The sequence below is a fragment of the Tupaia chinensis genome, unplaced genomic scaffold, assembly GCF_000334495.1.
Source record: "Tupaia chinensis unplaced genomic scaffold, TupChi_1.0 Scaffold000018_1, whole genome shotgun sequence".
In the NCBI taxonomy this organism is placed as follows: Eukaryota; Metazoa; Chordata; class Mammalia; order Scandentia; family Tupaiidae; genus Tupaia; species Tupaia belangeri.
In genome coordinates this window covers 2,418,334-2,438,122 of record NW_006159448.1, presented here as the reverse complement: position 1 = coordinate 2,438,122, position 19,789 = coordinate 2,418,334, and the positions used below count along the sequence as shown (strand labels likewise).

Here is a 19,789-nt window from a genome sequence, read left to right as displayed (position 1 = left end):
CAAATAATACCAGTTCACCAGAAGAGAGATTCCTTACCGATTCTACTGCAAAACTTGGAGCAATCTTTTCATTGATCTCATTTAGTTTGTCCGAGAACAGCTGCCTGTCTTCTGTGGCCATAATGGATTCAACTGAAGTTCCCAAGACTTTCACACCATACTCCTTGAGTACACCTCTCTTGAATAGTTCCACTCCTACAGAAGAATAAAATTTAATCAGTTTTCTTTCCACAAACTCTTGTATCTTCCATAAGAGATATTACTATACATTTTTTTATCTTAAAATTAAATCCAACAGATCATGGGGTATCTGCACTCTATGGCAGAAACAGAAAGAGTCTGTATAGGAAGGGGCGGGAAATATGGGGTGAGAGGAAGGGGATCAGAGGAAAAAATATTTAACAGACACTGAATGACAAGTTATCTGTTGATAATAATGTATATGGTAAATTTCATACAGTATAAATATATATAGTTATTAAATATAAAATTTTTAATGTAAAAAAAGGAATAAAACAATTAAAGATACTTTAATGTTGATTAGCTATGATAATTATAAAAGTATTATTAAAAAATTAAATCCAGGAAGTCACCACAACTCACACTAGAACTGCACTTAGCAGGAAAATTTTTGAAATACAATTTTTGAATACAATCTAAATAAAGATGTTACTAATGCTACTATTACTTATATGTCTACTTTCTCTAAACTATTATGTCTTATTAATAAAAATTATAGTATTATAATGAGCCTGGAGATTTCAGTATATTTCCATTATTTCTAAATTCCATTACTATCATGAGATTTAACTATTTAAATAATCTCAGAAATATGGGTTTCTATTTGAGCCAAAAAAAAAAAAAACTCACCAAAAATTGTTTGTGTTTCCACTATGTTGCATCTAACTTTTGCTAAGTCCTTTTTTTTTCTTTTTTCTTTTTCTTTTTTGGAGAGGATTTTGCTATAGGGCGCATGTGCTCGCCAGACAGACAGAGAGAGACAGAGAGACAGAAAGCGAGAAATCACCCCCCCAAGGGGGATGGCCACGCCGCAATCCCTTCTCCTCCATTCTCTTCTCGGGATCCTGGGCACGCATGCACATGCGCCCGGCGTGAGTTTAAGCCACCGGGTCTAGGACTAGAACTGTGGTCGACTACGTAGGAGTCCAGCGACATAGCCATTACGCTAACTGCTGGTCCCCTGAGTCCTTTTCATTTGACATACAAATTATATCAACAATTGCTTACCTCAACTAGTTAGAGATTCTCATTCATAATCTGCTTCCAAAGACTTACAGCATACTTTTTAAGAGGGCAGAGCAGGGAACTTAACAGATGCAAGCTGATCTATGACATCATGAAAATATTTATGAAAGATAAATGCTACAGAACTGAGACATAAAGCACTTAATCAGAGTTAATTCTCATTTTAATTCATGCTAATTCTCAGGGTTTCAATGGTTAGCAGAAAATGGGGGTGAGGGAGAATCCCAAGAAACCTATCTGACCATTCTAGAGCACTAACTCAAAAAAGGTTTTTTGTTAGCTGCTTTGTAAAATAAACTAGTACTATCATCACATAAAGTTTTCGGTGGCTTTTTGCTTACTGCTTCCTCACATACTAGAGGAAAGGTTTAATGAACGGACAGAGCATAACTATTAGATTGGCTCATATAAAACGCAGTGCACATAAGGACATGAATCAAAACTCTACAATTAAACATAAAAAAACTCACCACAGTTCAGAGCTGTCTGGCCACCCATGCCTAGAATTAACCCATCTGGCCGTTCCGCCTTGATGACCTCTGTGACAAACTGAGGGGTGATGGGAAGAAAGTAGACAGCATCTGCTTGCTTTAAGCCCACCTCATTGGTCTGGACTGATGCAATGTTTGGATTCATCAGGACAGTTTTGACATTTTCTTCCTGAAATGAACATAAGGATCCAGTGTCTGAATACATGGTCTAAGGAAGAGAATGGCCACGCTCTGGTGAAGGTTGATGGGAGTCACGAAGTTTTTTGGTTACTCTGTGAAGTGTAGAGCTCAGTAACAGAATTAGTGAGTGGAAGTTAAAGGCAGACAAGCATTAGATCAAAAGAAGAAACTGCTAAAAATAAAATCATTCGAGCAGAACTGTCTTGTGAGGATAATTTCTTGCCCCTGGAGGTATCAACCAAATCTAGAGATTATTTTTTTTTATAGAATCTGTCTAAAAGTACACAAAAACTTTACAGCTCAACTGACCTTAAAAGAATGAAATAAAATATTGGGACCAGCGGATGGTGTAGCAGTTAAGTTGATGAACTCTCATGTAGTCGACTGCAGTTCTAGTCCAGGATCTAGTGGCTTACAACTCATGCCAGGCACGTGTGTGCGTGTGCCCAAAATCCCGAGGGAAGGATGGAGGAGAAGCTATTGTGATGTGGCCATCCTCCCTCGGGGATGATTTCTTGCTTTCTGTCTGTCTTGCTGGCAAGTACACACACCCTATAGCAAAAATCTCTCTTAAAAAAAAAAAGAATAAAATATTCCAAAAATTTCTAAATGAGTACATAGAAAATGGAACTATAAGCCACATCAAAATTGTTTCCTCTTCTATTGTCTGAGAAAATGATGGATTTACATTTAAAATTCAGGATGTTGTGTTTTCTTATTACAGTCTGCAGATTTCTATATTTTCTAAATTTTCATGCTTGCTGTAGTACTTTAACAAGAAGGGTTATACAACTGCTTATATTACTATGTAGTATATGCAAAGAAAATAATGAAATGGCAAAACATAAAAATAAATATTAGTTTGTGTTCAAATGTATACCTGCTTGTGTGTGCATGTGCGTGAAAGTATTCATGGACCTATTTCATTTCTTACATCCAGAGAAACCTTCAAAATAATTCATGAAGCTTATTAAAAATATTAGTTTTCTAAACCAGGAAGTGTTTTGACACTTAGCAAAATAAATATTATAAAATATGGCCTTATTTTACAGATTAGAATGCCAATTTAAAATTCTAAAAAGTCAACAACAAAATATTCAGATAAAAGTATAGAAATCTTACTTGAAAGCTTTACATATCCTTAGGGGAGAATTAGAATAAAAAATTAAATATATATATTTTGTACTATTTTAAGTTCAAATACTACCCCAAAGTTTGTAATACACTCTTTTATTAATTTATTTGATTTTTTAAAGTTTATTTATTTGTCGCATGAAAGAGTGACAGAGGCAAGCAGCCCGACAGTGTTTTCATGTCACAATTCAGCCCTATCCTCAGCCAGTCTTGATCAAGGGCATGCATGCACAAGAAGATCTTGAGATGTAAACCCTGGACCTTTCCACATGGGTCCAGTTTCACAGAGCATTGGGTTATTGCTGCACCATCACCTTAATTTTTTAATTTTTATTTCAAGCCTATGAGAGAGATTTCCACTTTTCAGATGAAGAAATTGAAATCAGTAAGTTTAAATGATTTGCCAAAAGTCATATAACTGACAAGTGGCATTATTAGGACTCATATGCAACTATTATGACTCATCCTATCCCTTTTCCTCAATATGAGTCATCTCTCAAGATTTTAAATGTGGTTTAGGATAGAAAGATAGGTACAGATAAGCAAATGCCTTTGGAATATGAGTTGACATTCAAATATATAAGTCCAAACCAAGAACATATCATTACTAGAACTTTAAGAAAGTCTCACTACTGGGACCAGCCAATGGTGAAATGGTTACATTGCTGGACTTCCACGTGGTAGACTGTGGTTCAAGTCTCGGACCTGGAAGCTTGGAAATTATGCTGGACGCTGTGCGTGCATGCCCAGGATGCTAAGAGGAGAATGGAGGAGAAGTGATTGTGGTGTGGCCATCCCTCCTGGGGAATGATTTCTCACTTTCTGTCTCTCTGGCAAGCACATGGGCCCTATAGCAAAAAATCTCACTCCAAGAAAAATAAAATTTCTCACTACTAACAAAAACTACCAACAAATTTAAATACATTTAATCATTTTACTCAATGTAAAAAAACTACTAATATGGCTATTTTTATAAGTCAAATTATTCAAGAAAAGATACCACACCTATGTAATGAGTATCTACTCATTTTAAAACTTACAATAATTTTAAACCATATTAATTAATTTGGCATCTTTTTCCATTGTTTTTCTAATTTTGGTTACACTACATGCACCATATAATTATTTTAACTTTTTAGCTCATAAATTAATCTCTATTAACCTAATTAATCATAACAAGATATAGAATTCCTTTTTCGTTGAAAATATGTAACTTTTTCCAATAGATGTAAAGCACTTTTGAACAACTATGAAAATATCAATTGATCTCAAAATTCTAAGAAAAAAAAAAGCATAAAATTTTACACTAGGTGAAAGTATTCTAAACTCTGAACACACTTAATTGTGTTCTCACCAATCTATACCATTAGACATTCTCTAGTTATCATTCAAAGAGAAACTGAAGCATAATACAATAAAGTAACGTATCGTTCTAAAAACATCAATAAAAAATATATGTGCATGTGTGTGTATACCCAGGCATGCATAATAAGACTACTATTTATTTATTTTATTTTATTTTATTATTTCATTTTATTTGCAGCAGGGTGGGTACACTTGCCAGGGAGAGACAGAGAGAAAGAGAGAGAGAGAGAGAAAGAAAGAAAGCACCACCCAGGGGAATGGCCATGCTGCAATTCCTTCTCCTCCATTATCTTCACAGATTTTAAGCAGGCACACACATGCACTTAGTGTGTCTTTCAAGCTGTTGAATCCAGGACTTGACCCATACAGTCAGCCATATGAGATCCAGTTGCCTTAACCCACAGTGCCACCAGCTGGCCCAAGAAAAATATTTTTAAAAAAAAGTAAAAACAAATACAAAGAAAAGAAATAATTGGGACTGTGCTCTATCTCTTTTCAACAGACATCTGTCAATTGAAAATATCTGAATATAGTATACTGAAAAAAAGGAAAACTGTGGCCAACTGCTTTTGTCTTTGTTGTGCTAGTCTCCTGCTACCATCTCTCTATTCCCTCTGCTCCCCAGGTCTCTGGTGATGGCTTTACAGGGCAAAGTCAGACAAAATCACAGAAAGTTGCCTCTGAACACCTCATTAACACCAAGATGGGAGTCATCCAGGAAAATAAGGACACCAAAGAGAAGCCAAGTTATCTCTTCAAATGAAATATCTCACATACACAGTGGAATTTTTTTTTTTTTAAATTTTTAGTTTTCTAGGATAAAAGTTAAGGAGATCTTAAGAGGGTTTGGAGAAACAGAAAAAGTGTCTTTTTTTATCTTGGGTTTCAAAGTCTCTTCTCCACTTGAAAATTTAACTATACCAACCTGTTTTCCAAACTAATAGGATAATTGGTCTCCTGCTAAGAGCTAGTAACTTCTAAAGACAGAACAAACTACATGGTTGCCTTTGTCAACTGGAGGTTCCCATTTTGACCAAAAGGATGCATGAAGCATCTCGTAGAGCATTTGAAGTACCTCAAAGCACCAACAATGCCCAAATCCCTCTTTTACATAAAGACTAGTATATTGAAGTGCTCACTTCCTCAAAAGGAATAAGCAGCTTGTATAACTGTGGCTATATATATTTTTAATATGGGTAGGCAATACCTTAAATACTTCTGGACAACAATTTAATCTTTTTAATATGCAAGTATGTACATTTGAGAAAGTTAAGAATTTTATTTGTGATCAAACTTTCTTTAATATGTATTATAAATAAAGAAAATAATTATAGTGATTTTGCCAAAAGGTAGCATCATAAATCTAAATGTTAAGATACTAATTAGGCTCATTAAAGGCGGTATATTAACTAGAGCAAAGATCATATCCGCTTACCTTCATGGCTTTTACAGCTTGAGATCCCGAGTAATCAAATTCACCTGCCTGACCAATGGACAGACCTCCTGATCCCAGGATAAGGACTTTGGAAACCTATAAGCAATAAGAAAAAAAACAGTGCTTTTATTACTAACGTAGTGAAAATACTACATTTCCAAGAATGGAGAAGACATATGTATTTTCTGAGTTTATATGGTAATTTAAAGTACAATGTTTTAGAAATGTGTATAATATATGGGGAAAAGTAACAATTTAAACATCTCTAATTTCAATGTGATTTCCAAAGTTCAGGACGAATTTTTCATTTAAGTAAAAAATATTTTCAAAGAGGTTTACATCTTATATAACATAACATTATTGAACATATATAAATATCTAAAATTATCCACATAAGCATGTTTACATGCGGATGTAAATATATGTCCATGTATGTATATATTTGAATATACACATATGTCATTCTAGATTTTATATAATAATATTGTGGGTGTGTAGGTAGTTTAACTATAACGGAAATGTACAAAAATCTCATCACATTAACAAACACACTCAATAATTATGGATTCAAATCTTATACTTTATTCATTTTTATCCATTTGCTTTTTAGAGGTAAAATAATACTATTCAGTTCATGATGTTGAATAATAATTCTTCTGATTGAAACAAAACAAATTCTGTCATGTATAAGGGGTCTGTAGTCTGAATTTTAACTCAACCTTACCTAGGGGTATGGCTTTTGAGGTCATGGAAAATATGACAAATTTTAAGCTAAGCCATATTCTTTATTAAATTATGTTGTCACAAATATTCATGAAGAGATAAACTTTCAAAGATATCATTTTAAATCAAAACATGAAAATTAGTTTTAATGCACATCATGAAGAATTAACCAAATAATTTGTTGCAAGATGATGGGTGATTACAATGTTACCAATCACCTTTCAGAGACATTGGTATTGTTTATATTATTCACTTTTAAAAATCAGCACATCATAAGAAAAATCTGAAATGCATAAACTGAAACTAAGCCCACATATACTGACCTCGACCCGAGATGCAACTAGTGCTGGTTTTGGAAGAACAGATGTAATGGTGGTACCTTTTCCCTTTTTTATCAGTGAGAAAAAGGAATCAAACAGGTACTAGAAAAAAGTATAAACAACCAGTTAGAGGTGTCAAATTTCATAAGGTTGCCATATAAAATACCGTTGCTTAGTTAAATTTGAGCTTCAGATAATCCGCAAATCATTTTTTAGAATGCTTTTTCCTATATATTTTTGCCTTTTTGCCAATAATGAGATAGCTACTATATGAAAATTAGATCTAATAAATATTTGTTTTGCTTCTATAACAAGGAAGTTTCTAACAGACAATAAACAATTCAGGTAATGTCTTCCAAGAATGTCAAGTTTTCAGCCCCTTGATTGTATATCATTTTCTTCTAAATCAGATTCAAGTTGCACAAAAAAATAATAAAACTATCACTTATGCATCTTGAAATTAGAAGCAGGAACTTTTATAAATTCCCATCAGCCTTGAAATCTAAGATTATTCTTAACCTCAGTGAGGTTACTTTTGTTGTTTCATTAGACATGACAAATATCAATAAAGAATATTTATTTTGCAGCTATTTGGCAGGACAAAAGGAAAAAATGTAAAGACTTAAATGATAGTGGATATTATTACATATCTTATTCACAATATTCTTAATCTGAAGTACTAATACAGGTTAACCATTTACATTTGAAATTAAAAAATACTTGACATGCATACATTAAGTGATACATGTATCTAAATTTTATTCATGAGTTTCATCATGTATTGAAAATATTATACTGACTTTGGCTATTAAGAACCAAAATTCCCTACTATTGTTGAAATGGGAACAAAACACAAATATCTAAAAAGGCAATTCAGGAATAGAAGTGCTATCTACAAAAGGGAAGACTTCTGTTCTCATCATTTTACCTACATATCTTTTCTGAGCAAGCACCCACTGACAATGAAGAACTATCAGCATTAATACTGGAAGCTCCAGGTCGTGGGAGTGGAAGAGCCTCATCCGAGTTTTCTGGGAGAAACCTGAGGCTCTTGTTCAGGAAGATATGCTTGAACATTGAACCAAGTGTTCACACGGAAAAAAGTAAAAATATTTACACTAAAGACAAAACTCTCTAAGTATTCCTATGATTCTTAAGCCATCTGAATTATATATATATATATATGTGCATGCATGTCCTCTTCCACACCCTAGCCCCTCTCCTCCTCCTGCTATTTATTGTTCCTTAGTGGCTACACAACCAGTTGCCATAGGGATTTCTGTGAAGTCACAGATGGGGGATTAAAATTTCATTTCAGATATGAGAAGAGAGAGAGCAAGAAGGAATTCATTTGCATAGTACAACAATTGTAAATTTCAGAACTAAATATATTAGAATGATAATGGATTTAAATAAAATTAGCATAACTTGGGGTTTCTTAGGGCTTTCTCACTTTAAATTTTAAAAAAAGATAAAAATTTCCTCCTCTGTGATATTCATGGGGAGATTTTAATGTAGATATGTGTTACCAAAGTGCTCTTGAGAATGTTTTGTATAAAGCTCATCTGGGATGATTATTTTGATTTCTCAAGTTTTCATATAAATACTTTTCACATAAATATTGTGACTTTTTTTAAAAAAAAAAAAAGAATACATAAAAGAGACTTCATCTCTCTGACATACCTCAGTGTCTGTTGGCCCTGGGCTGACCTCTGGGTGGAACTGCACAGCGAAGAAAGGTTTGCTCTCATGCATAATCCCCTACAGGAGTAAGAAACAGGAAGAAATTCCTCTGTAACACGAATGTCAAGTGAGGTCATGTATTATTCAGTGGACAGAAAAATTCTAATAAAAAAAAAAAAACTGAGCTAAATTCTTAATAACATTCCAAAAGCTAACAGTACTATTAAGTGACATGATTGGATTCCTTAAGGACTGACATATTTGACCATTTGGGTAAGAATAGAAAATGAGCCAAAGAAGACTTGACCTAATGTGGTTCTCTTAATAAAATCTACAGATTTGATCTATAGCCTGTGGAGTCCCTCTGGGCTCTGTTCAGCATAAACTGAAATCCTCGTATTATCTCCGACTCCTAAATTACTTCTCCAAGGGTCTTCTCAAGGGCTACTCCAATACTGAGTTCTAGAGACTCATTTAACAGACTGGGTCCAAACAGATTTGAAGCAAGCATTCATTAACAAGGAATGTGTAAGACAGCCATTGATTAGCAACTCAAGTAGTGGATCTTAATGAGTCAACAGAAGAGAGCATGACAGAGAGAAATGACTTCTTAAAAAGCAAAGGGTTATGGGAAATAACCTGTTGGAGTTTCTACACACACACACATGCACAAACATGAACACACACACACACACACACCCTCCAAAAAGGTATATTGTAGAGTATTAAAAGCCCTACACTTCTCACCACCAATTGAATAAGTTTATTGAGGGCATTTACCTCATTTGTTTGATCATTGACATTCACAAAAAGTGGTTTCCAGCCAGCAGGGAGGGTGCTGTCCAGAGCATAGCCGTGATTCTGAGCGGTAATGAAAGCCTGTCTGTTTGTGATATTCAAAACAGGCTGATTCTGTCCTCTGGAGAGAAAAGGAGAAAAAGGATAGGAAAATAAAAAAATGAAGGAAAGAATATAAATGCATTACTGTAATTGTAAGGTAGTGAACAGGAAAAGCCTATTAAAATTCAAAATTTCCATTGTTTAGTGAAAATTACTCAAGGAAAAAAGTCACAGATTGTTAATCCCAATCATTTTAGCAACAAAAATCAGTGTAGGCAGCTTTGTTGGGTGTTAAATATCAAGTCTATTGAACTTTTATCATCAGTTTTAGAAAAAAGGGGTATTGTACTCAACAAAAATAGTTGCTCAGTAGCTTAACAGACTCAGACAACTATAAGCAATGTATTTTAAGGGAACTATAGTAATTTTAAAGCCAGAGGAGAAGTCTTGGATATAATACCAAGATACCTGTTCAGACCTGCATCTGAATTTGAATTATACTTTACACATGGAGGGTGTGCTGTGAAAGAATTTCTGATGTTGAATAAATTAAAGTCATTGGAGGCAAAGAAGTGAAACTGAGATGATCCAAAGATTTCTCAGGTCACAGTAGCTTCTTAAAATTATACTGATGTTCTAAAATCAAGCTTGAAATCAGAACCATTTCCCTTGGAGTACCATTTAATTATTATAACCTCAATTTATGCCAAGGCAAAGAAAACAACTTTAAACGATAGGACTATTATCATTAGAGAAGGCTGTCTTCTAAAAATATGCTAAAAGTGGTATCAGATAGTCAGACAACTGTGCACCATGGAACAGTATGCTTAGATGTCTATTCTGAAGAAGTGGCACATCAATTTTCTACATCCTTTGTGTTTAATTAATAGCAGTATTTCTGAGATTGTTTGATTGACAACAAAAGCATATTTGCCTTACCTGTTGGCCATGGGCATCTTGTAGGATTTGGCACCAGCAGCCAATCCTGTTATTAAATTTCCTGTACTGATTCCAAACAATGGCTCCTTGCGATCACTCTCCAAAATCTAAACAAGGGAGAACCTTTATTCAATAATACAGTTCCAAAAAATAGTGCCACTGAAGGAATAAAAATTAATCATTTTTTCCCTGTTAATGAGGTAAAGGCAAAGAGAATATTAAATAAGGAGCCAGAAGGTGGCAAAGTAGTTGGGGTGCTGAACTTCTCACATGGCCGACTGAGGTTCGAGTCCCAGACCTAGTGGCTTGCTTTCTCACTTTCCCTATCTGTCTTTCTCTGGTCAATTAAAATAATAATAATAACAATAAATAATTCTACAATAAAAGATAGGATAGTAAATGAATTAAAAGTTAAAAAAATAAATAAAGACAGAGTGGGCAAATTTATAGCACTAGAATTCAAAAAGTGGGGCCAGCAAGATAGTGTAGCGGATATACCACTGACCACCCACATGGCCGACTGTAGTTCAAGTCCTAGACCCAGTGACTTGAAAATCATGTGAGGTGTATGTGTGTGCTTGCCCAAAATCCAGGGAAGAGAATGGAGAAATGCAGCATGGCCATCCCCCCTGGGGAGTGATTTCTTACTTTCCTTCTTACTGTCTCTGTCTCTCTGTCTGTCTCTATCTCCAGTGAGCACACATGCCCTAAGGCAAAAATGACTTAAATTTTACAAAAGAATTTAAAAAGCTATACTTAATATTCAGACTACACTAAATCTAATTTAAAATTTCTTTAGAAACGCCAAGGTCTTATAAGTCATGGTCAGGAACGTGGCTTGTCATTTTACAACTGTAAAAAAAACATGTATTTGGAGAATGAACTCCAGCTTTTTTAACCTGACACATCCCAAAGTTACTTTGCCTAGAGAAAGCTCTGTTTCCTCTGGTATTTTTTTCCTCGATGGTTTCCCTGTAGAATATCTATGCTGACATTGCCTTTGACGTCACAAATGTGAGTACTGAAAAATACCTGGCTAGAAAAAAATGTATCACAGCCCTGATACAGCACATGCCCCCAGCTCCCCATCCTACACACGGACACACTACTCCCAGGTTCACCATACCTTTTTGACATTCTGAATTAGTGGCTGTGCAAGAGCTGGGTTTCCAGGTCCTCCAGCAATCAAAAGCCCATCATACTCCATCTTAGTGAAGTCATGATTCCAGGGAACTAAGTGCACTTCAGCTCCCCGCTGGAAAAGAAACACAAGAGTGATGAACCTAATAACGTTTTTCTTTGCTAAAACATAATTTTGCTGGACTCTCTCTTGACTAATCACTACTTACAGGAAAGAAGAAGGGAGAGAATATGTAAGTCAAATAATGATGCTTAGCAAAAATCCTTCAGCTGATCTCTTGTATTTTATGTGATGTAAATGGAGCCAGTGATTAATAGTAAGTACAGAGGGGCCAGCAGGCGGTGTCGTGGTTATGGTGTTGGACTCTCACATGGCCTACTACAATTTGAGTCCAGACCTGGCAGCTTGAAACACACTAGGTGCGTGTGTGTGTGTTCCCAAAATCCTGAGAGGAAAATGAAGGAGAAGAGATTGTGGTGTGGCCATCCCCCCCAGGGGGTAATTACTCTCTTTCCTCTCACTGTCTCTCTCTGTCTCCAATGAGCACATGCACCCTACAGCAAAAATCCCTCCAAAAAGAAAAAATAAAAAAGTAAGTGCAGAAAACACACACACACACAGTTTTGCACCTATAACAAACAAAAACATAGATAATGCATTCATTCCACACTTCCATTTCTCCAAAATTTTACTTGGTCTACCTCTTATCTCTTTCAGTTTTGACTTTTTGTGTGATGGAATTTTAATTTAGAGTTTTCTCATATACAGAGGCTCCAGAAGGCTCATGGGAAAATGAGATAAAGCATGAATTTAATTTCATACAAAAAAATTGAAATTCATGCATAGATTTTTTTGAGAGGTTTTTTGCTATAGGGCGCATGCGCTCGTCAGACAGACAGAGAGATAGAAAGCGAGAAATCACCCCCCAGGGGGGATGGTCATGATGCAATCCCTTCTCCTCCATTCTCCTCTCAGGATCTTGGGCACGCACGCACATGCACCCGGTGTGAATTTAAGCCACCAGGTCTGGGACTCAAACCATGGTCGAATACGTGGGAGTCCAGTGACATAGCCATTACGCTAACTGCTGGTTCCATAGATTTTTCATAATAGATATTTTCCATTAACATTTTGAATATCTCTCATTTTAGCTGTCGTACTTATATTCTGATATAAAATTAATAACTTTTCTATATGAACATCTATAGGAAGCTGTCTTTGAAAGTTTCCTAGAAGCATTTCCTGAGACAAGGATTTGAGAGAAAAGTTTATTTGTAAGATATCTCGACAAAATACCAATAAAATCGAGCAGAACTGACACTGTGAGACATTTGAAATAAAGTGTGTATTACCAAGCAGTTACCACTACAGACACCGAGAGCTCAAGCTCACTGGGAAACCCTGAGAGCCAGTGTGGAATGCTGACCTGAGAGATAGCCTATCTACATGGGGCAATGGCACCAGGGGATTTATGCACTGACTCTGGTCATCCATTGGGGGCTGCTCTGGGAGTATTAATTCAATGGCATCACCTGCCTGCCAGCAGTCTCCAACCAATCAAAGTAAGCCCTCAGGCAAAGAGATGTGGATGCTTGCAAGTGAAAAATGGGCAACATGAATTAAAATGGCAAAACAAGAGTAGGATACAGATAGGATATGCAAAGCATTTGCTACCGAAGAATTCATGCACATTTTTGTTAATAAAATTGACAATTTGAAATTATGATTTGTATGTTGCTGATATTTTTCTAACAAAGATAAAGTGAGTTGAAGAATCTCTCTAGGTGCTAACCTGGTTTATGAAACTATGTGTGTGTGTGAGAGAGAGAGAGAGAGAGAAACAGAGACAGACGACAGACAGAGAGACTGGGAGAAGGGAAAAGGAGAAGTATCAAAAAACAAAATATTTTTTAAAACATTATTACAATGATTAAATTCCTCTTAAATCCTTTTAAGATTTCATTTTAATTGGTTGTCTGAACTGATACAGAGCACTGTGAAAGCTTGCACTATTGAAAGGCATGATTCCTGCAAATATGTGGCAGGTAAAAAAGTAGGCCAGAGGAGGAGCTCTCAGATGGACTCAAGCTTTTTGATCTATACCCCAAAGAAAGTAAATGTCCTATGTCTCAAAATGACAGTCAATGAGGGGTAAGAACGGCCATTTTGTCCACCATGTTTCAATAGTCCTTAAGAGTTTTCCATTTCTGTTAAGTAGTCTATATCTTTCATTTGAATAGAGAAAAATGTGTTCCTTTGTAAAGGCTACAGAAGGACATAGATTCCTGGCATTCCCTGAAATTGAAGGAAATCAACTGAACATTAACAATGAATATTGCATATCCTTACCATTTAAACGATGGAGTCACTTACCTTTACTAATAGACGGATTACATTGTTTTTTATTCCACAGTCTACAGCTACAACCTTCGTGGGGTTTCCTTTGCCGTACACCTTGATATCCTGTCATTTTAAAAACCAGAGAGTGAGAAGGACGCCCCAGTTATAGCAACAGATCAAAATCATAAACACATCTGAGAATGCTTTACACTTAGATCAGGAACAGACTGACTGTTAACTACTAGGGAGTGTCTGGCTGTCAACCATCAATTTGTTTTGTAAGAAAGGCACAACAAATGCCACAGACCATATCTTTTTTTGTGTGAGAAAAAAAAAAAAAGCACTCTGCTATTCTATTATTGTTGGTTATAGTAATAAGGAGAATCCCTAAGAAATGGTTTGCTTCCAGAGTTAACTATATTTTCCATATTTTGCCTTTGTAACAACCAATTGAATTTTCAGATGTCATTGCCCGATTCAGCAGTAGGCAGATGTAACAGATACATCATGTTCTAAATACCACCTGACCCTCAACTTGAAACAACGATCGGAAGGCCCAGCACTGAATTACTGTGCACCCGGCTTATGCAGAGGGACTCAATGGATAAAATCAATGTGGGTGTCACAGGGATTGCTAAACTAGTGTAGACTACTGGTCCCTTTAGGATACTGAGCAATCGTTTGCATTTAAATGGTATATTTCATAAAAGGATCCCAGAGCATATCATAATCATTATCTATGTCTTAAGCATTGCTTAGAGGCAGATCCATTTTCACAGGCATTTACCCAAGAAGCAGTTCCCCAACGTCATAAAAGAAAAATAATAGAAACAGAGAGAATGAAGCCTAGAGGGCAAGGCACTCACACTGGCTCCTGCTCCAAAGGAAGCTAGCAAAGTCTGAATTTAGGATGATTTCATAGGTTGCAAAAGGTTTTAGATGAAAGATGCAATCTCACTATTTGAAAGAGTGCTTTACCTTCACTGAAATGTCTACCTCTCTACAGAGTCTATACAGAATGTGAAATCATAATCCTTAGACTGCACTTGAGAACAAAATATTTTAAAATGTTACATTTTTTTCCCCTTACTGACTATTCTGAAGGAAAAAATATCTAAGTCTTTTCATGACCTGTTATTGCTGAACAAATCCATGAGTGCTACAGGTAATCTTGCTCATCAGATAATTTGAAAAAGTATAAATTTATTCTTAACCTTAGGCATCTGCAATAAAATGAAACAATATTACCATCTAGTTGTAGCTATATCAAATTGCAATTACAAGACAATAAATGTTTCCAAGGCCTATAGCCAAACATAACTCATGGTACATATAGAAACTCCTGACATAAATACACATTTTATAGTAGCTATGTGAAATAATTTACTTAAGAAAAAGAGCCAACTTCCACCATTACAATGTCTCCTATGGTTTGATATAGATAAATATATAGATATGCTCATTTCCACTGGTCTCTACACAAATCCCAAGTACTTTACATACTCTGCATTCAGATTGACAAAAGTTAAGCAAGACCTCATAGACTCTCAAATATAAGAATTTGTGCTAGGAATCTCTAAGAGATAAATATATTACATGTTGTTTTTCAACCTCGTTTGAGCACAGAATGTTTTTAAAGTGAGTATCTTCAGGCCAATGTTCTTCATATTTGGAAAGATGCTAGATCAGACCACCAAGGTAAATTCTGAATTCTGAGATCTTATCATTTTCAAGAGAAAATAGCCCTCTATCATGCTGTGTCTGCAACTAAATCACTTCGCGGGCAATATAGAATCAAAAAGTCTGTGGAAAATGCATATGATGAAAAAAGTCATGCATGCATTTCAATTATTGTGGGTACCAAAATAAACTCATACTTTAATTCAATATTTTCCACAGATTTTTTTTGAAGTCCCCTTGTATGCCACAACAAATAAAAAGAAAATAGCTATATGTCATTTGAATGGATTAGAATTAAAGACCAGAAATAGGCCCAGCCACTGTAGTACAATGGTAACAGTGCCCTATGGTGCTAGAAGCCATATAGTGGCCATGTTCTGAATCCCAGGTCTTACTAGAAAAATGTCAGGCCTGTTTATGGGTACCCTAAATCTTGAGGAGCTGGAGACCTGAGGAAAGGAGATTGTAATGTCATGAGATCCTATGAAAGGTGCTTTTTCTCTCTCTCCTCTCTCCTCTCTCTCTCTCTCTCTCTCTCTCTTATGCACATACTTCCTATCATAAAATGTGTTATTCAAAATCATAAGTGAACATTACATATGGTATCCTCAAATTCCCAAAACTAAATAACAGATTACACATCTAGTTTAAAGTTTACGTTCTTTAACAACTCATTTTCTTATGCTTCAGTATGTTTTGAGTGCACATGTCTGTCCAACATAAACATCACAACTCATAAATGATTCTGAGGAGCCAAAACACCACACACCTCACTTCCATGTGACAGGAATCGAAAACTCAGATAATATTAACATGTGTCTTCTTGAGTCTTACATAACTCATGGCAATATCAGGATATTTTCACTCTTTTAATAACTCTTTCTTTAAAAATGCCTTTTTAAAAGGTCTTGCAAGCCGGCAGATGGTGTAGAAGTTAAGGTGCTGGATCGTATATGGCCAACTCTGCAGGTAAAGTCCTGGACCTGGCAACTTGAAAATGACACTGAGCATGTGTGCATGGGTACCTAAAATCCCAGAGTAGAATGGAGGAGAAGGGATTGCAGCATGGCCATACACCACCACTGCCCAACCAGGGGTGTTGATTTCTCACTATCTCTCTCTCTCTCTCTTTCTCTCTCTGGAGAGCCTACTCTTCCCATAGCAAACAAACAAACAAACAAACAAACGAATGAACAAAAAGCTCTAGCAACTAGAACTCTCCCTCATGAACTGTTATCTATACTCTTTCTGACTGCTGCTATTCTGCCACATGAATCATTTCCCAAATAAATAAGCATCAGGAAGAGAGAGGAAGCATTCTTTCTAAAGACCCTCAATTAGAAGGTTTTGTCACAGTAGGGTACAATACTCCCCACAATCAGTGTCCATTTTCTAGTATGTACATCCACTGTCTCATCACATATTTTACCGCTTCTGATGAAAAAGTTCTCACTTTGCAAGTTTAAAAGGTAGAGAAATGGAACCAATTGTAAACTTACTTAATATTAATATATGATAGTATGTCTATGTTTATTACTTCTATACATTTGAAAGAAGTAAGAGATGGTGTTTAAGAGACAGACACTGGAAAGAGAGCCTTCCTCGGTATAAATCCTGTAGTTTTCCACACTGAGAAACATACCTAATCTCTAAATAAGTTTTAGTCTTTCTTTGGTAAAATGAACTAGTGATAATACCTATCCCATAGGACTGCTCTGAGGATTAAATAAGTTAATTGGTGCAATGTGTTTAGAAAAATACCTGATACATATTAAGTACCAAACACATCTTCTCTGGTACTGTTTTTGTTAATATAATTGATAATAGTTAATAGTAGTAACAGAATTTTATTATATTAAGAATGGAGATAATAGGACCATTAGAAACACTGACTAAAACATGTGAAGGGAAAAAAATAATCTGTAATTTCCTTTTTTTTTTTTCCTTCTTTTTTTGGGGGGGAGGTTGGAGAGATTTTTGCTATAGCGCATATGCACTCACCAGACAGACAGAGAGAGAGAGACAGAAAGCGAGAAATCACCCGCCTGCCCCCTCCCCCAGGGGGATGGCTATGCTGCAATCCCTCCTCCACTCTCCTCTCAGGATCTTGGGTATGCACACACACGCGTCTGGCGTGAGTTTAAGCCAACGGATCTGGGACTCGAACTGTGGTCAGCTACATGAGTGTTTGGTGGCATAGCCATTACACTAACTGCTGGTCCTGCCGACATGTGTTTTAAGCTTCCAAGTCTAGAACTCGAACCACGGTTAACTACGAAGAAGTCCAGCAATGTAACCATTATGCCATCTGCAGATCCCAAGAATCTATAGTTCCTTTAGCACCAACTCTGATCCCATAAGGGAAGTTCTGGGTTTGCATTCAGAGACTTCCCTGGGGACACCATGCATATATGCACTCATGATCCAGGCCTGGCTGGTGCTGGGCAGAACATGGTACTGAGACTCTGTTGGGAGTGCTCTCTTGCTTTCTATCCCTCTCTGAAGAAATAAGTAAACAAATTTTAAAGAGGTACTCATAGAGAGAGATGATCCTTCCAAAAAGTAAAATGTGGTTTAATCCTTGTTATAATAAAGCTACTCAATAAATGACATGGCATACAAAGGCAGGGTGAATTGTCACAGAGGAGCAATGACCTAACCCATGGGACTGGCTTCTTCTGGCAAAAAGGTGAAGGAGAGAGGAAGCAGGGTTGCAAGCAGAGGAGCAGAATATGCAAACATTTTCAGATCCTGCCAGATGGGATCAAGAAAAAAATTAAAAGCTCATGAGAAGTCTTGAGAAAGTGTTTTGAATTTATGTAGTCCGATCTTAGCAATGAAGTCTTTGGGGAGTTTTCCAGTCAAACCACAACCAAAATGGAAGGAAAAACAGAATGAAGCTAACCACATAGATTCTGGATGCACTTAAGTTAAAATCAGAGCTCATCTTGGAAACAATTTCATTTTATTTTAAATAGATTTATCTGTCAAGCTTTAGGGTTTTTTTTAGCTGTGAAATAAGATACGACAATCACTGGGCATTCCAGAAAAGATTGGTTGTTATTATTTTCCTTTAAGACTAGAGTCATTTTGAATGGACCCTGAAAACTACAAACTATCTTAAGCAAGAAACTATGTTAGTTTTTTATACCTAGGAATAATCTGGTATAGTAAATAAATCTATTTAAAATCAGATCTTATATGTATGAATACTTACTGTAGTCTTTCCTTCCCAAGAACCTCAGTCACTTTGTAGAAATAGCATTCACTTTCTACTGAATAGAGTGATTTCTCAAGAGTTTCTAGTAGTCTAGTCAGTCAGTGAGATGACACTAGATCCAGCTCTGGTCCATCTCCACCCCACCACACAACAAGAGATGCATGGCTCAATATGTTTGACTCCTTTGGTTCCGTTTTACCAAATGATGCATAATTCTTTAGACATGCCCACTGTTGCATGCCTCTCTGCCTCTCAATACATGCCATTCCTTCTGTCTGAATCACAGTACTCTTAGTTCTCCATCTATCTCACTGTAACTAACTGCTCTTCTAACTCTTCTGCAGAGCCTTCTCTGATGCACAAATTCCATTTTTTAAAGTTTATTTTTTCTTCCATGAGAGAAAGAAAAGTGTCCCCAACAAGAGCATCATGCTGCAATTCACCCTCCACCATCATAAGCCAGAATCACCAACCAACCTCGTGAACATGGATGCTTGAGTAGACCTTGAATATGAACCTGGGGCCTTCCTAAGTGGGTCCACTTGCATTATCATTGTGCCACCACTTGGCCTACCTATTTTATTTGACATTTTCCCACATGTGCCTTGTGGCTCTCTGCCCACACTCCAAACAGCATTTATCACGTGATTCTGTATATGGTGATTGCTTGTTTGCTTGCTTGTCTCACCAGACTCTGTGTTCCCCAAAGATAGACAGAAACTACAGCTCAAGAGACTCATTCACATTATGTGAATAGATATTCAGTCAAACTAAGGGACATCTTTCTAAAGTGTATTCTATATCTTCTTGTTAATATATACTATTTTACTCTGGGGTGGCACAGTCATCATTATGAACCTTAATTTTTGAACTAAGCTATAATACAATAAATAAATAATTAGTGTGTAAAGAAATGTTTTTCTCTGCACAAAATGACCCCAGACTCTGATTACTGTGTCTGATTTCTATAAAGTTTTCTTGACTCTCTAGTAAGCTATTACTCTGACTCCTAATCTTTACAATGACCAACTT

At 36.1% G+C, this 19,789-nt stretch overlaps 1 protein-coding gene across 1 annotated transcript in view; it reads right to left on the bottom strand.

Annotated features, from left to right (window-relative positions):
* CPS1 (carbamoyl-phosphate synthase 1) overlaps positions 1–19,789 on the bottom strand; it is a 154,904-nt gene that overhangs the window by 91,385 nt on the left and 43,730 nt on the right. The window contains exons 7-15 of the mRNA XM_027770163.1: positions 13,891–13,980; positions 11,503–11,631; positions 10,377–10,483; positions 9,378–9,516; positions 8,598–8,675; positions 6,918–7,016; positions 5,872–5,967; positions 1,737–1,926; positions 38–195 (exon numbers count right to left, since the gene is read on the bottom strand). Coding sequence (XP_027625964.1) covers positions 38–195; positions 1,737–1,926; positions 5,872–5,967; positions 6,918–7,016; positions 8,598–8,675; positions 9,378–9,516; positions 10,377–10,483; positions 11,503–11,631; positions 13,891–13,980 — 1,086 coding nt within the window. The remainder of the gene's footprint in view (positions 1–37; positions 196–1,736; positions 1,927–5,871; positions 5,968–6,917; positions 7,017–8,597; positions 8,676–9,377; positions 9,517–10,376; positions 10,484–11,502; positions 11,632–13,890; positions 13,981–19,789) is intronic.